This window comes from Nannospalax galili, unplaced genomic scaffold (assembly GCF_000622305.1).
Source record: "Nannospalax galili isolate Female #2095 unplaced genomic scaffold, S.galili_v1.0 scaffold1480, whole genome shotgun sequence".
NCBI lineage: Eukaryota > Metazoa > Chordata > Mammalia > Rodentia > Spalacidae > Nannospalax > Nannospalax galili.
In genome coordinates this window covers 215,611-236,791 of record NW_008346536.1, presented here as the reverse complement: position 1 = coordinate 236,791, position 21,181 = coordinate 215,611, and the positions used below count along the sequence as shown (strand labels likewise).

At 42.6% G+C, this 21,181-nt stretch overlaps 1 protein-coding gene across 1 annotated transcript; it reads right to left on the bottom strand.

Moving 5' to 3' along the window:
- Positions 1-5,726: 5,726 nt before the first annotated feature.
- On the bottom strand, positions 5,727-20,938 carry Ybx1 (Y-box binding protein 1; the record flags this gene model as incomplete). The annotated part of the gene is given in 7 exon segments (XM_008842830.2): positions 5,727-6,100; positions 7,041-7,306; positions 9,769-9,851; positions 10,123-10,425; positions 10,752-10,841; positions 12,929-12,962; positions 20,875-20,938. Coding segments are annotated over 6 exon segments (809 nt in total), but the record flags the coding sequence as incomplete, so codon positions are not given.
- Between the last annotated feature and the right edge of the window lie 243 nt (positions 20,939-21,181).

The window sequence follows — 21,181 nt, the reverse complement described above, 5'->3', positions numbered from 1 at the left end:
CCCAGCTGACCTGGAGCTATGTAGACCAGGCTGGCCTCAACTCACAGAGACCTGTGCCTGCCTCTGCCTCCTAACTGCTGGGATTAAAGGCGTGCGCCACCACGCCTGCCTCCAGCTAATTAATACTCTTGACCACTGAGCTATCTGTCCAGTCCAGAGTACTCCGATGTGCCTCTTCCTCCGTGTCCTGCCACACCTGGGCTGACCAGTCAGTCCTCTTCACTCCCTAAGTTCCCCTTCTTTCATATCACGTTTTCCAATATCCTCTTTTTTCCCTTAAGATTTTCTCCCCTTTCCAGAATCATGACCTAGACACACACAGCACTCACCACTGGTCTCTTCTGATTACTATTTGTGTGGAAATTGTTTCATCCTTTCACTTTCATTTTGTCTTCGGACTGAAGGTCTATTGTAAACAGCACAATTCAATTACTTTATTATGGAACTCCCTACAATTTGGAGATTATACATGCTAAAGATCACTCCCTGCATTAACTGCCTTCTGCACTTAGTTGTTTCTGGAGTGAAACATCTTACATCTTCTCATGTCCTTTTGATTTTGGTGGCTACTAAGAGTTCTAACACTCCAGACTGAATTTAACCCTATTTTTTTTTTTTTTTTTTTTTTTTTTTTTTGGTCTTTTGGAGACAGGGACTTCCTGTAACCCCAGCTGGTCAGAAACTTACTATGTAGACCCGGCTGGTCTTGAACTCATAGAGAGTTCTAATATTCCATACTAAATGTAACCCCATCTTAATTCCAATAACATTAAACAATTCTCAGTGGGGTTGAGTTCTGAGTGAGTGGTCAAATTTTGGCTTTTTCTTTTGTCTGATACAAAGTCTCACATATCCCTGGCTTTCACTGAACTCTGTAGCTGAGGCAGACCTTTATCTTCTGCTTCTACCTCTCTGGTGTCAGATTTACAGGCATGTGCCAACTACATAGTGTATGTGGTACTGGGGATCAACCTGAGGGCTTGGTGCATGCTAGTCAAGCACTCTACCAACTGTGCTACAATATATCCCCATTCCCTCCCTCATCTCCTTACTTCTTCATGTTTCCTCCAAATAAGCCACAAAGGAGATTAACCGTGTAAGAACTGTACCAAGAAAAGGTTTGAGAGAGAAAACAGAGGTGATGGAAGAGACATCAACAAGTGAAAAAAATGTCAGTGGAAGCATCTGTGGTATTAACTAGAAAAACTTCAGAACAGGGGCTGGAGACATGGTTCAGAGGTTAAGAGCCCTGGCTGCTCTTGCAGAGGTCCAAGGTTCCATTCTCAGCACCCTTGTGGCAGCTAACAACTGCCCATACTCCAGCAGTTCCAGGGGATCTGACGCCTTCTTCTGACTTCCACAGGCATTGCACAGCATGGGTGCACTTACATACATGCAGGCAATACATGCATACACATGAAATAAAAATGGTAAAATATTTATGAAAAAGGAAAGGTTCCAGAATAATCTAGAAGCCAAACCTCTGGGCATGCTGGCTGGAGTCTCCAGATTGAGTTAAAGGGGAAGATCTACCCTAGGGCCCGGAGAGACGGTTCAATAGATAAGAGTACTTGTTCTACAAGCATGAGGACCTGAGTTCAAATCCCCACCACCTATGTAAAGTCAGGCATCATGGTTATGCATGCTTACAACTCCAGCATTGGGAGGCAGAAGACAGGCAGATTGCAGATAACTTGCTGACTAGCTAGCTAAAACCAAATGATGAGCTTCTAGATTGGGGAGAGAGTGTATCTAGCCAGTAAGGCAGGGAATAGACAAAGACACTCAATGTTCTGATCTGGACTCTGCATATGTGTGCACAGGCATTCATTGGACACTCTAAAAGCAGGCAGCACTATTTTATGTGCTGGGGTCCCAGCCTAAATTTAAAAAAGGAGACCAAGGTTGGGGCAGGCAGATCTCTGTGAGTTCGAGGCCAGCCTGCTCTACATAATGAACTCCAAGCCAACTGCGGCTACAGGGAAACCCTGTCTCAAAAAGACCTAAGGAAAGGAAAGGAAACCTGGGGCTGGAGAGATGGCTCAGCAGTTGAGCACTGACTGCTCTTGCAGAGGACCCAGGTTCGATTCCCAGCACCCACATGGCGGCTACGCACCATCCTTAACTCCAGTTCCAGGGGAATTCGAAGCCCTCTTCTGACCTCTGCAGCACTGCACGACACAGGTACACTCACATACATGCAGGCAATACACATAAAATAAAAATAATAAGCCCTTAAGTTGTTTTTGTCAGAGCAGTGAGCAAATACAAAAAACCCCCAAAACACTGTACAGTTTAAGGAAAGTCTGGCAAAGGCCATCAGGGTGTCCTTGAAGTGGTCTGCTGCCAAAGGGACCCTAAGTGTCTAGGAAGAGATCTGCCTTAAAAATATGCCAAGCTAAGCCATCAGCTTAGAGGTGGCTTGGAAAGCCTGGCTCCCACATAAATGTAGAGATTTCAGAGCAAATTTCAGTCCTTCCTCAATTTTGTTCCCTGTAGTCATGAGTCTACACACACAGCTTCTCTTGATAACCGTATCTGCAATTTACAGTGTTTATGGTGGTTATCTCAGTTGACCTTTACAATGGTCACATTTATTGAGCCCTAACAAAAAACATCAGGTCTTACCATCTCACTGATTCCAATTTGATATTCTCCTACAACTTCAGGGGATACTTCAGATTTAAGAAATAGGTGTTTCGCTGGGCATGCTGGTGCACACATTTAATCCCAGCACTTGGGAGGCAGAGGCAGAGGGACCTCTGTGAGTTCAAGGCCAGCCTGGTCTACATAGTGAGCTCCAGGACAGCTGGGGCTACAGGGAGACCCTGTCTCAAAAAGACAAATACATAAACAAAAAGTGTTTCAAGCCAGGTGTGGTTAACAGCACCATCTGCTTTTGTAGAGGACCCAGATTCTGTTGAATCTGTCCCTAACTCCAGTTCGAGGGAATGACAACCTCTGGTCTCCACGGGCATTGCACACATGTGGTGCACTTATATACGTGCAGGCAATGCACGCATGCACATAAAACTAAAAAAAGCAAAGGGTTAGTTTAGTGATGGAGCATTTGCCTTGCATGTGCAAAGCCCTGAGTTTTTAGCTTCTAGCATCATGCCCCCAAAGCCAGGAATTTGAAGGTAGCCAGGGGCTAATACAGTGAGATCTTGCCTCAAAATTTCCCTGACTTAGGTCACATGAAAACACCCCCAGCGGCAAAGGAATCCAGTACAGGCATTTAATTCTACATGTCCACTGAGGTGGGGAAGAAAGGGACTAAGCAGCTTTTGGGTTGCCAGCCAAGTCTCCTATAGCACCCCAGTCCCGGACTTGGTCTCTGATCTGGTGAGCAGTGCTGTTTCCTTATTCTACAGAGGGGCTACTGAGACAAGTCATTAGCAGAACGGAACTCAGGTTTCCAACTCCAAGTCACTTTCACCCTAAGTATTTCAAAATACTTAGAATTTCTGTACAAGGTTAAATGAGGTACTCATTGGTGCCATAACCACAGAATATTTTTTAAAAATTTTTTATTAATTACAAATTTCATACATGCATACATAGTGTCTATCAATCACACTCACCTTCCACTCCTCCCAGATCTACTCCCCATCCCTAGAATTTTCTTCTTGGTTGAGCATGTCCCCTAATAACTATCCACTAGGTCCTCCTCTACTTCTTAAAGGATCCACCACCCCTAATAGTGGCTACAGGATGGAGGGAGCCTTTACCATACAGGCCAGAGTCCAGAAGCTGAAGCAGGAAGTCATTAAGTTGAACGAGGTCATCAGGGTGGGGCCCTCATAATGGGAGTGGCTCTTTCCTCTCTGCCACTGTTGACACAGCAGGAAGGCAGGCTTTCTTAGCACTGCAAGCTATGTCATCAGGCTTAATCTTGGTGCTCTTTCACCCCTCGGCCAAGTCTGTCCATGGTCATTCATGCTACTTTCAGTACATCTCAAGTTTTGTTCTGTTCTTCCAGTCACATGGACCCTGGATTCAGCAAACACAAAAACCCATGCCCCTCCAAAGCTTACCTTTTACTAGGGATAGGTAAGAAAATTTAATAGATGTGCTCTGTGAACTCAAGCAGACCAGGAATCCAGACCATGGACACATGAGAGACTGCTACTTTAAACATGGTGCTCAGGAAGGCCTTCCTAAACCACAGGCTTGACAGTACAGGGGGAGAAAAGCCATGTGGTTATCATCCAGGACATTCTCATAGCCAGGGGGAAATGTGTGACAAGTCTTGTGGTGGGGTCCCTGGCATGTTTCAGGAAAGGGAAGCCAGAACAAGCCAGTGAACATAGCAGTCTCCTATAGGACACTGGCCCCTGCAAAGAACTGAGTCTTCAGAGTTTAAGCAGTGTTCCAAGCTGAGTTCTAAGGTGGAAAGGATGTAGTGGAGCTCAGTTGAGCGATCATCTCTGTCATGGTAGAGGCCTGGGCCCTGCAGGCCACAGTTGCTGTTGTGCTCAGGTTCTGGACTTTCAATCTATGGGGCTTGCACTCATTGGCTATGGCAGCAGCAGACACTGTGGCAACCGCAGTCCTAAATCTGCTGCAGCCAACATTTCATTTCCAGCTTTAATATTATCACCTACTTTGTTGATTCCATCTGCCTTTCTGGATTTATCTCTGGTCATCACTTTCATGTTCCTGGCCTAATTCCAAGGTTTAGGTCCCATGTTCATTTCCAGTGATGATTGTAACTCTAGTAGCCACATGGGTGTCACACTTCAGACTTCCACCAACACCTCCCTAATCCTCCCCACCCCTCCCCCCACCTTGTGTATTCTCTACTTAGTAGAGCACACTGTCTGCACTTCTACATTTGATGACCTGTATTTGGCATCCTGAGGCATGCTACAGTTGCAACCTCCGTGAGATCTTCCTCAACATCCAACTATTTACCACTTGTGGCAGTTTCAGCACCTATATGTTTAGCTTTAGGTTTTAACTACCATTGTTGGCCACCTTGCTTTAACAACATACACAGAACAATAAATATACCAGGACTTTTTCCATTGCACTGTTGCCAACATGATATTCCAGGAACCACCAGCAAAGGAGCTAACACTATCTGTTCTAGAGGGGAACCATGTCACCTGGACACACATAGCACAAGATACCTGGATGTGCCACTCTGGCCCACATTTCTAGCTTCCGAAATTACTCTTCCAACTAAGTATCCAATTGTTCCACAAAATAGGCACCCAACAAGAACAGATAACAGAACTAATTCTGGAAGTGCTCCAGGTGATGTTAAGTACTACCTGAATGTATTTTAGCCTTCCTGCTCAGGCTGCACCACACAGAGCTACTGTTAGTGAATAACAGCTCCCAGGGCCACAGCACCCTCAGTTAACCAGTTCAACTAAGTCTAGTGACAGCTATCTGAAGCAACGTCTGAAATTCAGGCCCTCTCCACCAGAATGTGTCTTCCTTTTCTACCTTTTTGCTTAACAGCAAGGAGTCTTCACCTTCAGTTTTTCCATATATATACATAATTCCTGACAGATAAGCTAATCTAGAAGTTAAAAATGGGTAACTATCATATAGAAATTTTTCTTACAAACCCACAAAAAATTATATAAACTTTCAATTTTAAGGAAATTTTCCCTGGGAGAATTACCCGTGTCATCTACTTGCAAACTGCTTTAATCTAAAGGTCCTGTGAAAGTGAAGAATTTACTAAACCAAGATAAAACTAGACACAGACAATTATTTAAGACCTTTATTAACAGGTGCTTGCAGTTTGTTGACTTTTTTGAAAAAATCAAGTTGTAAACTTTTATTACAAATTAAAAATGAAGTTCTTAAAAATCTCAACTTGACCAGATATGAAACAATTTAAAAACCTTTAAAGGTGTATTGAGAAAAACCAGGCTTTTTTTTTAAAAAACGTTTCTCATTACCAAAAAGAGACATCTTTAGGTAAAAATAATAAAAACCCCATGCTGCATAGACAATGCAGATAGTTCTGGTATATCTGGTCAACGGCAAAAAGCAAGCACTTAAGGTCTTCAGCTCCAATCTTTTGTTCATTTCTTATTGCTGGAATTTCATATTCATTTCTTCTTGTTGGATGACTAAACTGCAAAGAAAAGAGATCAGAGTCTCATTCATCATTCACTGGTCTTCCTGTAGTGTTCTACACTCGGGATCACATCAGCTATGCAGAACAAGGCCACCAGCCGCCTCACTTTGCTTTTACTGAAGACAGTGGCTTACAATGGAAGGACACTGCTGTATGACAAGGGGCTGTGCATAGGTTCTGATGACCTTCTCCCACCCAGGATAAGAGGAAAGAAAAAAAAAACCAAAAAAAAAACCCAAAATTTCACTGCTTGAAAATGGTAGAGCCAGATAGTCTAAATTAGCAAGTAAAAATCTTGAATACAAAGGACTGTCAAAAAAGTGAGACAGCAAGCCACAATGACGAAAAACATGAGAATGTGTCATACCTGATCTGCTAAAGAATTATTAACCCCACAGGTTCTTATAGCACAAGCCACTCCTAACTCCAAGCAGTTAATCTTTAAGAAACAGGAAAATCTCTCCCCTTCTAAATAGCAAACATAGACCATTAAACACACTACAAATGGTTTAAAAATACCAATGTTGCCACTTTGTCAAATAGACCGTTGCTTGGCACCATGAGGTAAGTTATTATTCCTAGTAACTTTCCTTGAAAACAAAGCATAAACACTGTCCTCAGAGGACAGCTACCAAGACTTTCTTCAGCTTTCTGGTAACATCACAGAATTCATGCAGAAAGCACCAATATTCCAAAACATACAATGTCAAGGTGGGCTTTCAGGTGTCAACACTGAACCAGCTGTGGGACAAAAACATGGCTCCCATTCTCAACATTCCTGAAGTGGAACATTTGTCAAATTTTAAGATCGGAGAGAATGACGTTGGAAATAAAATGGCTGGCCTTATTCGACCAGCTGTTTGGGGTTTCTTTTGTACTAGGAGAGTGCAGTGGATACCACCCATGTCACAAGGAAGGTAACGGTTGGCCAACTTACCCGGATGATGGTAAAGATGGTAAGCCGGCATTTACTCAGCCCCGCCCTGCTCAGCCTCGGGAGCGGACGAATTCTCAGCTGGTGGATCGGCTGCTTTTGTCTCTTTGCCATCTTGTGGTTTAGGGTTCTCTGGGCGTCTGCGTCGGTAGTTGAAGTTGCGACGATACCGACGTTGAGGTGGCTGCTGACCCTGGGTCTCATCTCCTTGATTTTCCTTGTCCTCTTCATTGCCGTCCTCTCTAGGCTGTCTTTGGCGAGGAGGGCCCCTGAAATAAACATGCAACCTCAGAACAATAAAAGCTTTTTTCTTCAACCCCGCCTCAAGTGGTTAGTACTTGGTTCACTCAACTAAATTGTCAGCATCTGGCCATTTTCTTTAAGTGCTCTGCAGGCAGCTTTTTCAAAAAGCCAAGTGTCATCTTGTACAAGGAGACGGAGATGTCAATGGAAGCTTTTAAAACTGGTTTTACAAATTATGATCTATTTCACAACCAGGAAACAAAAAGTTGCCAAAACATAGTAATGATCAACATCTGACCGCCAACCTGGGCTACATGTGATACAATCAAAACAAGAGCTACCAATCACCCCAATGTGATCACTCTATGTTATACATGTACTGCCCACTTCACTCCAGAGTCAATTTAAGGCTGCAGCAAAAATGTTGACCAAAACAGTTTACTTGAGAACCGCTGATGAACTTGAGGCTGAGTGAGCAAGCAGGACTTCGGCTTGAGATCAGTCTGAACTACCTAAGAAGTCATGACCCCCAAAGCCTCTGACAAGATCTTGAAATTCCTCTTTTGTAACTAATTCATGTTCAACCTTTCTTGTACCTCATCATCGTTCCTCAAACCGTAGACCAATCTTCTGGAGTCACCCTGTTCCTACTGTAACTTTGGATGAGCTTTACTCTACTTCCTACTTCCCTATTCTGTCCAGTCTGTATGACCAACTTCTCCCAGAAACTTCCACTCAGGTAAGCAAAGGCCAGACAAACCCAGATCTGTCTAAGCCGGGCCTGCTAAGTGGATGGAAAGCAGAACCATGTGGGTGCACTCACTTCAAGCTGCTTAGCAGTAGCAGAGTTTACTGCTAATACCTGCTCTAGTTCACCCATTCTCATCCATGAGCATGTTATTTCTCACACACTAAAATAACCTGACAGCATGTCCTTCTGCCACTTATCCCTTTCCAAAGCTCACTGCACTTCCTTTATCTTAATGTTTCTTTCAGTTTGCTTTGAGCAGTTAGAACTGACATACCAACATCTGCACACAAGGGGCAGGTTTCACTTACTAACTAATTCGTAACTGACAGGCCATTAAATAATTCATGGCTCAGCTGGCAAAAGCTACAATTTTTGCAAAAAAGCCCTTGCACCAAAGGGACTCAATGTTTGTTCCAAATTAAAACTCCCATTTCTCAGCATCAAAAATGGACAGGGAGCTGGCGCTTCAGCTCCACGGTAGAGCACTTGCCTCTCATGCCAGAGGCCTAAAGTTCGATCCTCAGGACTACCAAAAATAAAATACTGGGAAAATTTCATTTGGCACATGGTAACACAATAAAGCTGAATAGAGCTGGGTTCGAATCCCAGCACCCCACACGGCAGCTAACAACTTTAACTCCAGTACCAGGGGATCCGATGGCCTCCTCTGTCCTCTGTGGGCATGGGGGCACTTACCTACATGCAGACAATACACTCATACACATCAAATAAAAATAAATTAAAACTTAAAAAACACACTGACTATTGTGCTGTGTTCCGTGGCACTTAATATAGAGCCTAGGGCAGAAAGATTGCTAGTTTGAGGCAGACAACTTAGATCCTATCTCAAAATAGGGCCAAGTATAACTCACTGAGTGACTGCCTGTCACCCATGAGGCGGGGGATGAGAAGTTGGTTGCTAATGCAAACTCCTGTGTACCAAACTCTACACTTAATATTTATATAGCATAACTCAACTGGGTTCTCTACTCCCTAAAGCTTCAATCACTTAAAGAAATCAGTTCATTGCATTATACCAGGGGGACACTGCACTAAACGGCCCCCAAGCTTTGTTCATGGAGTTCCTCCCAATTATTCCAGTAGTTTCCTGTATTTAAAACATCTAACTATCTACCTTTACCATCCCTCTCTCCTAGGGAAACATATGTAAGACACTGTAGTTTTAATTATTCGCTTACCTGTACAAGGTAAAACACTTGAAATTTCAGACCCTTGTTTTTAAAAAAGCATAAAGAGCAGGGCGTCATGGTACACGCCTGTAATCCCAGCACTTAGGAGGCAGAGGCAGTTGGATCAAGACAGCCTGGTCTACAGCTGGGGCTATGGGGAGACCCTGTCTCAAAAAGTATAAAGCTTTATCCCAACCAGGCATGGTGGTACACACCTTTAATCCCAGTGCTTGGGAGGCAAAGGCAGGTGGATCTCTGTGAGTTTGAGGCCAGCTTGGTCTCTATCAGGAATCCAGGATAACCCTGGCTACAGGGAGACATCTCAAAAAAAAAAAAAAGATCTCAACTATACAAGCTGTTTTAAGCCAATATCACTGAAGTATCTATTCTCAAAGATAACACACATCAAGATCACTTCTTAGGCATAATGGTGAAAGTAAATGTGAGCAGTAAATAAATGATTCAAAAAGATGGCAAGGAAGCACACTGCTTGAGGCCTAACAACCCACTGAAAAATTTAACAAAAACAAGTTACCAGGGTCCATACCTACGGAATCGTGGTCTATAACCCCGATACATATTCTGTCTCACTGGTCTCCCTTGCTCTCCTGCACCCTGGTTGTCAGCACCCTGAAAAGACATTAGAAATTAAATCCAATGGGATCAATAACGAGAAGAAAATCCCAACCAGGCAAATCCAAATTCTTTAGTTCAAGACATCTAATAATTATCACCATGCTATATAAATTATTAACTCCATTGGTTCACAAAGAAAGCGTTCATTTTGTGGACGAAGGTTTAATGGAGGCCCTGGGTGTTAGTCCCAGGATGACAAGAATAAAAACACATGTGCAAAGGCTGTTACATACGTTCTGCTGATCCTTTATCTTGCGGCACTTACCTCCATCACTTCTCCCTGCACAGGAGGGTTGGAATACTGTGGTCGACGCCCATAGGGTCTCCGCATGTAGTAAGGTGGGAACCTCCGCCTGCGGTAGGGCCTTCGCTGTTGGGCTTGGCCTTCAGGAGCACTCTCCGATCCCTCATTCTTTTCCCCACTCTCACTGTTCTGGTAATTCTGCTGGTAATTGCGTGGAGGACCCCTACGACGTGGATAGCGTCTATAATGGTTACGGTCTGCTGCGTATTTACTGCCTTGAACTGGAACTCCACCAGGGCCTGTAACATTTGCTGCCTCCGCACCCTACGAAAGCCATTATTTATTGATAGTAACAAAAGAAATTCAAATACTCAACAAATTTCACAAAGCTAGGGAAGAAACAAAGCCCAAGAAAAAACAAAATGGGGAAGGAAGCTGTCTGTGTGGCAAGGGTGCATAGAAGTGGCTAAATTATCAATCAGCTCCGCACTATTCTGAAGACTGCAGCCAGCACATTAGGCTTGATGCACCTGTGTTCATGTGGTCACCTGAACACATCATCCATCCACATTAGAGCCACCATCCTACGGATGAAACCTCCAAATTATTTCCATACCGAGGTCAAACCTTTACACAAAAAGCATCCTCACCTTTTCTCCTTCAACAACATCAAACTCCACAGTCTCTCCATCTCCTACACTGCGAAGGTACTTCCTGGGGTTATTCTTCTTTATGGCAGTCTAGTAATATCACATTCCAAAAATAGATTAATGGGAGAATATCGTGCTTTTGCATTTAAAATGTACCAGAGTCAGTATTATTTTTAGCTTCGATATATAATATTTGCTTTACACAAGACCAAACTGTCAGTAAGTTTAGGAAAGCAGGGATCAATGTTACCCCCAACCTCAACCAAAAGACTCCAATCTTACAAGGCCCCAGCATTTTACCACTATTTACAAAACTAGAATAATTTAATACACAAGACAGACACAACAATAGTATATATATATTTTTAAGATGCTTTTTGAAAAAGCATTACTTAGAGCTTGGAACAAAATGAGGCCATCCATCTATCCTATCCCCCAGAGACTGCACTTAATAGTAGAAGCTAGCCCCAACACATGGCCAGTTTAGATGACAGGCGAGTTTAGTTTTATATACGTCAAAGTTGACCATACCAACTCATGTCCTTGTTACCATATCAGACTCAATTACAAATGTCAACCAAAATCCCTTCCAACCTGTCTGTGATTAATACTTCCATGGAAATGCATTTCACGTGTATTATCTATGCCACTATATTATCTGACTAGACGGGACCATTGGCTATTATCTCCCCAGAAAACAGTCTTACATTATTTAAGTTTTAAAAAGTTAGATGACATGCCCAAGGTCACACAGCTAGTAAGTGGCAGGAGAACTTTTCTAAATCCAGGTCTTGGGACTCCAAATCCCATGCTCATTCCACAGCACAGCAGTATCCGTTACAGGATCACTCATGCATTTCCATTCCAGAGGAGGCAGGACAGCTAACAAATGAGGCCAATTAAGCTCTGTTGCCCAGAACTGCAGTCTACTTGATACACCACTACAACCTGAGCAGCCAAAGTCCCAAGAAACAACTCCATGTTAAAACCACTTGCAAAATAAAGAGGAAAGCATGTTGGTGACACTTTGTGGGTAAGTATAACTAGGTGAGTTGTCAAATAATCGATCTCATCTGTCATCTAAAATGTCGTATAATACCTTTTATACACAGCCAACTCTGAATTACTTGCAGTCATAGGGGATAGCAGAAGCATGGGTAACTAACCCCCAACTCTTTACTAAACATCTTTAGGTCCTCCCAACCTTCATGGTTGTCAGTGGCTTGTTTAAGTCTGCATACTATTTTGAACATCAGAACAGGTAAGAGTCACCTTACCCAAACAAGGTGGAAAACACTGACTCTAAGGCAACACTTTGAAAAAGCTTTCAATTTACATTTAGAATCTGGATGTTTTCATACTTATATCTGACAGGGTTTTGGATATACTAGAAATGAGCTGGTTTTCTTTCACCCTGAGTGAATGTGGTGTTGGACACTTTAAGAGGCTACAAAATACTAACTAATGACAGCCCTTCCTAAGAAGGATCCAAGCTCTTAATTGTCTGAATACTGGTGCTGAGTATGGAAATTGACTTTGGGTCTTTGGATTTTTGAATCAAAATAAAAGTTGAAAATTCATAAAACAATTCAATACGTGCTGACCTTTCAACTGTGCTAGTGAAAGGTTGACAGCATGAAGTACACGTGTAGTATTGAGTTTTTCCTACTCATTTCAGACTGTGAGGATGAGTAAGTCCAATGGAGCCTTTAACACAATTTTAAGGTATAAGCATTCACTTGACAGCAGCTTACTTTATCAATAATCTTTAATTTCTCACTGATCATTTTCCAAAACATTTTCTTTAGATCATACTTGAGAAAATTAAATAAATATGTAATATTTATGGAAGTTTTCTCCAAAAATAACAGCAGGCAACCTCCAATTATTTACTGACCAATTAATTATAACTCTGCTGTGATGCCTTTCACTTAAACTACCTAATGAGGATTTAGGATTTAAGTTTCCAAAGCCAGCCATTTCTCCAAAGGTAAAAACAAAACACACCTCTCATTTTAAAAATGTATGAGACAAATAAAAGACTCTATCCTATACTCTGCAGGCTATGTCCCATTAAGATTTGTCCTTACCACAAAGGTGGACCTACCACCATCTAAAAACTTGCCAGTGTCTGTGTATTTATAGCAACACTATTCTGTATCTACATAGGCACTCACCTGGTGTACAAATACATCTTCCTTGGTGTCATTCCTGTAAGACAGAACCAAGACTAAGTGAGAAAAAAATTAAAAAACCAAATGCATTTCACACTACCAAAGACTGATTAAGAATAAACCTGGTCACTGGGCATTTCCCTTTTGCCCAGAGCCTTCCTGGCTGGAAACCATCAGATCAGGAAATTTGAACAAGCTACTATGAACAGCAGTAATCCATGAAGAAGATAAGCAAATCAAGCCTAAATCAAAGCATGACCAATGAGCCATAATTAAAAAGTGACAAGCAACATATACTAGACCATACCCTATTAAACATTAACAATGACCCAGCATACCTCCCTTACCCACCCACAGAACATGGGGACCAACAGAAGTAGGACTTCTCACTTCCCCCTCACCATTTCTAACTTTCACAATTCCTTGAGATAATAAAAATAACTATTAAAAAAGTATTCTAGGAGGCACAACAACATAGAAAATGAGCCTTAATGGTAATTATCTCAACACATCACTATGTGTCAAAAACTCTATACAAAGATGACTTCCCCTTTCACTTCCTACACCAAATCTAACTGCTGGCTTTAGGACTTTAATGACCCACGTAAAAACACCACCGCCTATGAGGAAACCCAGAAAATCCCATGATGAATGCTATTGGCTGTGTGAGAACAGGAGCCAAATCAAATCAACCTGTACACAAGAGTCAACAAAGCTTTTTAGTGTGTGTGTCTCAAGCCCAGGCTAACCTTGAATTTGTGATACTTCTGCCTCAGCTTCCAGACAGTGCTGGGATTACAGGCTGTCTACCAAACCAGACAAAGCCTTTTAATTACAAGAATGTGATGTGATAAAATTATTGTATAGAATCTAATGGTTGATATAGATACGAACTGATGAAGTCTTAGACTAAGGGAACACCCATGAGTAGGTATTTAGGATATCCTTCTTGGGGCAAAAATGGAGCCAACTGCAAGTAAAAGTGAGCTACAGGTCACAGAAATGGCTCAATATTATTTCTGGCATTTTAGCCTTCAATGATCAAAGTCATGACTGCCATACTGTTAAGAAGCAAAGCAGGTACCAAAGAATTCCTATCAATGACTTCAATTCTGACCCGAAAGGAATAGCTTCCATTATCACAGCATAACTGAGTTGCTGGAATAGAGTAATTTTAAATGTAAAGGCCAAAAAAGCAGATAAACTGATAGCTGGTCATAATGCCCACCTGTCCATAGTTCCACAAGGCAAAGGGACAGTGGAGAGCAGGTACTAATTACATCTCATCTCCAATGGTCATTTTAAGCTCCAGGTCTCTAAGGTACACTTACAAAATTGGTAAAAGTGAAAATGTGGACAAAGGATAAAGTAAACATTTTCATCTGGGGTAGTACTGCCTTATGGGATACTTACCGCTGTTGTAAAGGCAAGAAGCACTAGGAGCACTGATGGGGACGGAGGAGTGGTGTGGTACTGGCAGGTTTTCAAGATGACATTAAGATTCGGTATCATAATGGACTTTTTAAAGGGGCTCATGGCCAAGCTTGATGTGAATTTGATCCCCAGAATCCACATGGTTTAGAGAACCTCTAATATCTACATTTGTACATGCACCCCCCCCACACACACAATAAATGTAAGCTTCAGCTTAGATTAAACTACATTTAGGGAATTTTCAGTCATGATGAACATTTATGAACTCACTTTAGGGTTATAAAGCTACTTATCTAGTCAATGCAGCTCTAAAAATAGTGTAAGGTTAAAGCAAGCAAGCAAGTAATGTCCCCCGAAAAAAAACATAGTACCTACTATTTTGTGGCTCTACCCAGTCCACTGAGGAATACCATGAAGTGTATGTAGAGTTCAGAAACAAACTGACAGCTCCTAAAATGTAGTTTCAACTTATATAGCACAGTATTGAAGGTTTAAGTTCTGAATACTACACCTAAATGTTTCAAATCTATCATTTAATTCTCACAAGCTGAGGTAGGGAGATCACTACCCCCCCACATCTTTACAAAGCAGGGAACTAAAGTAAGTTAGTGGTCAACTTTGACTTCATGGAGCTCTACTGGTATTTCAAAAAGGACCAAATCCTAATAGGTTATAACAGGTTGTAACACGTGGTTACAGTTTTGTTAGTTCTAGTAACAAAGCCTTTTTTTAGCCCTGATGCAATGGGAAAGTGGGGGGGGGGGCAGTGGCAGGCATGTGGCTCTGTTCCTTACCTTCTATGTTACAATATGAGGAACAAGAAAGAGCACAATTCTACCTTACTATACTTACTCAACAGGTTGGTTATAGACAAGGAATTCTAGGGTCATAAATTCCAACTCCCCAGAACGCAAGTTGGTTTTATTCTTCTATCATCCATATACTGTAGGAACATGGTAAGCATGCCATAAAATTTTTTAAAAATTTATTGGATGCCTATTCAAATGCTAGCTGTCTAAAATACAATTATGAGCCAGTCACAGTAGCTCCAGGACCAATCCCAGAACTGGTGAAGAACCTGGCCTACACAGGGAATTCCAGGCCAGCTGGGGCTACAGGGAGACCCTGTCTCAAAAAAAAAAAAAAAAGATTTCTACACCACTGAATCTATCCAGATCAACAAGGTTATTAAGAGTCACAAATGCAATACAAACTGTAACAAAGTAACAAAAAAAAAAACTATCTTCTAGCTGGATATGCCTAATAAGCTCAAAATTTTATAAAGCACTTTTCTACTATATCACCACCTTAAATAAGACCTACCATGAGTTTACTCAGCGAAATGCTCCTATATGCTATTAGAATATTAATACTAATTTCTAAGCTTTGCAGTGGTTCTAAGATCACAAACTCAGCTCCTTGTTCCCTAGGCAGACACATGCTATTTCTCAGACATGAACACACATGCTTCCACCAGCTCAGCCAAGAGGGTACCAAACACCATTACCAGAGCCTCCATATAAGGAAAATAGAAGGCCTGTATACTCACACTGCTTATTCTAGGATTTAAAAAAGAAAAAAAAGGTGTACTTAGCCTACATGTTGAGTGCACCTGTGCACACAATGTCTGCAGAAACAGGAAAAGGGCAGCAGATCCCTTGGAACTGGGGTTAGCACCATTCTGAGGGTCCCAGCACTGAAGAAGTTAAACCCCCAACATGTTAGCTCCTTAGTAATATACTGCCAAGAAGTCTTTAAGCCTTCCTATGTATGACAAATTTGTCAAAGACTACTAAACAGATCTATAGGTTAAGATAGATTTACTGTGATAGAATTATGTTTTGTCTTTAAAAGCCTGAGGATTTTCGACCAAAATCTTCACACTGACCTACAAACTAAGACGACCCTATCAAATATTTCAGGACTTGTATGTCACATACAGACAGCTAAATTCTAAAATGCGTCCTTTACTTTAAAAAGGCGGTATCATCAGGTGTGATGTGCAATCTCAGCACTTGGGAGATGGAGAAAGGAGTTCAAACCAGCCTTGGCTACCCAAAACAAAGGGTACATTCTCCCCACAATACAAAACCTTTGCAAGGTCCACAGTATTAGTTTCAATATTCTCTCCTCTAATTCCTTAACTGCATCTCAATATAAAGTAGTAAGCTACTCCTTTGATTTGCATGCTGTATTAGAATTTTTGGCAAACCTAAACTTCATGGAATATAGTAAAATGTAGCTTGTCACACCTGGTCAAGCATACACAAGATCATTTTGATAGGAGGCTAAGAATAGTCAGCCATCCCAAGAAATTGTTAACTATGCGGACATCTTCCAACCACGATGACTAGCATCTTCTCTCAGAGCTGGTATCACCATAGTTGGCGAACAGGACTCCAAGAACAGAACTGAAGCTCAAACCCTGCTTCTACCACTTGTGTTTATGGGGCCAATTATTCAGTCTCTTTGTGCTTCAGAAGAGCAGGGCCTAGGCCTCAAAGGATTTTTTTTTATGATTAAATGAATCAGACCATTTAAAACTCTAACAGACCCTGGGTAAACTGTTCATATAATTGTGTAAAGGAAGTTATTTATTAGCTATACACATGGAAACTCAACAAGGAAAGAATCCCCAAAGAGGATTCTGACAGCATTTGACTAAGCCTTATTATAAGGACTATAAAAATTTAAGCTTTCTAGACCATGGATATCTTTTAAATGCCTAAGTATATAGGTCAGGTAGAAATGGCAGTTAACAATGTAAGACAATTACATGTAACAGGCCAGGGAGATGGCAAGCTGGGGAAAAGCACTCGGAGTAAAATCCTCATGCAGGTTTATCCTGACCTCTGCACATGTGCGGCGGCACAAGCACACTCTCACACACACACAAGATAAAGTGTTACAGACTGTGGGGAAGAAAAAAAGGAATTGTGCTACATGGATATCAAATCTGTATGGTTTTCATTATCCTCCTGATAATTTTAAGTGCTATGTACCTACAACTTCAGAAGGTTTTACATGCCCCAGAAAGGGAAAAATATTCCTAGTTTTCTTTTGTAGTGCTGGATTTGAGACCCATGTCCTTAGGAATACTAAGCACTCTACCACTGAGTAACATCTCCAGCCCCCAATTCTTGTCACCATATAGAAGTTCCACTGAAAATTACTTTCCTGATTCATGCTTATCTTTTCTAAGAGTTTCATGAGTACAAGTCAGTTTGACATCTAAGAAAAGTGAATTTTTTTAAAAAAAATATTTTTATTTTATGTGTATGGGTATATTGCCTGCATGTAGGTAAGTGCACCCATGTTGTACAGTGCTTGCGGAGGACAGAAGAGGCTGTCGGATCCCTTGGAACTGGAGTTATAGACAGTTGTTAGCTGCCACGTGGGTGCTGGGATTCAAACCTGGGTCTTCTGCAAGAACAGCCAGTGTTCTTTTTGGTATTTCAGAAGCTCTATGGAGTCAGGCATGGTGGTGCAGGCCTCTAATCCCAGCACTCAGAAGGCAGAGGCAGGTGAGTTCCAGGAAAGCCTGGTCTAGTTTCAGGCCAGCTGGGACTACAGGGAGACCCTGTCTGAAAAAGACCAAAAACAAAACCCAAACCTCTATGGTTACTAGCTGACTTTTTAGAGGGAGGGCAGAATCTTGACATAATAGTGCATGCTGGCATTGAACTCACTAGGTAGTGCAAGATGACCTTCGATTCCTGTTCCTCCTGCCTCCCCTCCAAGTGTTGAGATTACAGGCATGTACTACTTCCTATGCTGGGTTTATGCAGTGCTGGGGATTAAATCCAGGGGCTTCCTGTACTCTACCAACTGAGTTTCAACCAAGTTATAAGAATTTCAACCAAGATGTTACTTTAGGTTGTAATAAACATTTACAAAGAAAACCTATCTTTAAAGGCAGAAGATTTACATAAAAGTTTGCATTGGAATTGTAAAATAGCTAAAGAACCTAGAATGTACTCCAGAGCATCCACACTACAACCCAAATATTGTACCCTCCCCTCTTTTTTGGTATTGTTGAGACGGGGTCTCCCTGTAGTCCCAGCTGGCCTGAAATTCGCTATGTAGAGCAGGCTATCCTCGAATACAGAGACCCCCCCCCCACCTCTGCTTCCCAAGTGCTGGGATTAAAGGCATGCACCACCTTGCCTGGCCTATACCCTCCCATTTATACAGGGCCAGCAAGTGTGCCTGAATCTGTCCTGAAGAGTCAGCCCAGTCTGGTATTTGTTTTTACAACTGCTCCTCAGTCAGTGAGATAAACCTCTACAGTTAAGTGGACTTTACAGTATCATTTAAAAGTCACAGCATCATTGAAATGACTTGCTTAGACTCAAGGCACAGTCTTCACTAGTTGAAAGAATCAATAATTGAGGCTAGCCTAAGTTTAACAAAGCAGCATCCAAAAAAAAAAAGCCAATTACATTTAACTTGCCCTGAAGGGTGATCAACTGATTCTAAGGCAGAACATATTCAATGAATGCAATCTACATGATACTCAGAATGTTTAAAAAAAAAAAACCCACAGTATACTTATCTTCAATAAAAACTGTTTGCTTTTAAAATGATAGCCTACTTAAAATGCAGAAACCACTTGGGAGGCAGAGGCAGGTGGATCTTTTTGAGTTCAAGGCCAGCCTGGTCTACATAATGAGTTCCAGGACAGCTAGGGCTACAAGGAGACCCTGTCTCAAAAAGACAAAAAAAAAAAAAAAAAAAAAAAAAAAAAAAAAACCAAGGCAAATGTGAAAATTTCCTTAAATGCACAAAATGCTCAACCTATCCAGCTGAAAAGGCTGCCTAAGAGCGCTAGCTGCACTGTCAAGGGTTGAAAGCTGTCTTTAAGCAGGCAGAGAGCACAGCCTATACTATCACCTGGGGCTGCTTAAAAAAAAAAGCTGGGCATGGTGGCGCACTAGTCCCAGCACTTGGGAGGGAGGCAGAGGTAGGTGGATCTCTGTGAGTTCAAGGCCAGCCTGGTCTACATAGTGAGTTCCAGGACAGGTGGGGCTACAGGGAGACCCTGTCTCAAAAGACAAAGTACCCAGTCCCAAGGAATACAGAGGAGGGGAGGCAGTCTAGGAATTTGCATTTTCAGCATCCTTGTTTTTAAAAGGTTAGGCCAGTAATGAGAACCAGAGTAAGATGGAAATCCTAACTACAGCATGAATGAACTCAGAGCTGACAATCCGCCAGGAAGCCAATGCTGTCTAAGCACCCAAAACTGCATTCCCCTCTTTGCTCACTAGTAATCCAGTGGGGGGGGGACAGACCCCAGAGTTGGAAAGAAACGAAATGTTTCCCTATAATTCCAACTGTAGACAACAGACTCTTAAGGGCTTGTAATCCCTCTTGCTTGAGTGTTTCCACAACACTGTGTGGTTGGGTTGATCAATGAATGTTTTTTCATCACTCAGTTTATGTTTAAAAGCGAGCTGCCCATTTGGTAGTGTCCACTTCACAAGCATTCTGTGTTAGTCTTAAGCGTTCTTTTCAACATCTTATTTAATGCCTTCTAAAGCAAGCATGAAGAGAGAAAATGCTGAAATGGCGCCAAGTAGCACAGCTGTACGACCAGGATTGCTGCTGGCACTCGCCGTGCTTTACACCCATGCAACTGCACTAGCCTTGGCAGCCATCTTGAAAAAGATGCCGGGCTCACAAGGGAGCCCTCGGAGTGCAGCCGGAGTGCAGCCGCTGCCTGCATTTACCACCTTACCACCGCGGCTACACACCATTCTACGATCTAGGTGACGATGTAGTTGGTAGCGCTAAGCTAAATGCCAACAAGGTTAAGTTCCCAAGGACTTACAGCCACTGCTAATACGCTACAGCCAAGCTTTAATAAAACTGATTTGATCAGCATGACTGTCCGACAAGGAAGTAGGATATATAAAAATTGGGGATCATTTTCTTTACAGATCTATTATTACCTCAATAGACAAATCAAGACTCTGGTCAAAGTCAACTGTAGAAAATGCATTCGAGGCATTAAGAAGACAGTGTATTTGAGTTGTTTAAACAAAGGCAATACAACCTTACGGTACAGATGACAAAAACCTCAAGCACTAGAACACGTCAAATCAAGTTACCCAAAGGTCAATAAGGTGAACATCAACCGTATGCTAATCAGTGGGCCACAGTCTCCAATACCAATCTCAACCAAGTATACACGGATGGCAAGGATGAAAACGTGCTCAGCCCAGTTTCCTCAGTTTGATGTAGGGTCAACGTTAAAGTACGGCTCATTGGCTCCGTTTGCCTTGACCCGCTTTGTGTGCCATTTGCGCTTTGAGGCTAGCTTTAGGATGGTATTTAAATGCAAAACAAAGACAGTCTACGGAGCCACAAATCCCGTCACTCAAGGAAAAAAAACCAAACAATGGAGAAAACCCTCACGATCGCGCCTAGGTGGTCCCGGCGCGACAGCAGCCCCGGACCCGAGCGCGCCCCTGCAGGAGGCGGGACCCAGCTTCCCACACCGGCATCCAGCTCACCTGTTGATGAAACCATATCCGTTCCTTACATTGAACCATTTGACTGTTCCCAAAACCTTCGTTGCTGGAAAACAAAGGAGAACAACCGCCCATCACCAGCTACCCTGTACGGCGGGCCGGGCTCGGGCACCTGGCCCGGGGCAGCCACGCTGCAGGCCGAGCCGCCGCCCTCGCCGCACACGTGGGTGCGCGGGCCACCGCGGGGCCTCAGATGGGTGTGTGCTCCGCCGGCGAGCACGTGAGCGCGGGAAGGGGAAGCCGCTCAGCTGCTCCGGCTTGCGTGGGCGGCGCACCGCGCCCTCGGGCC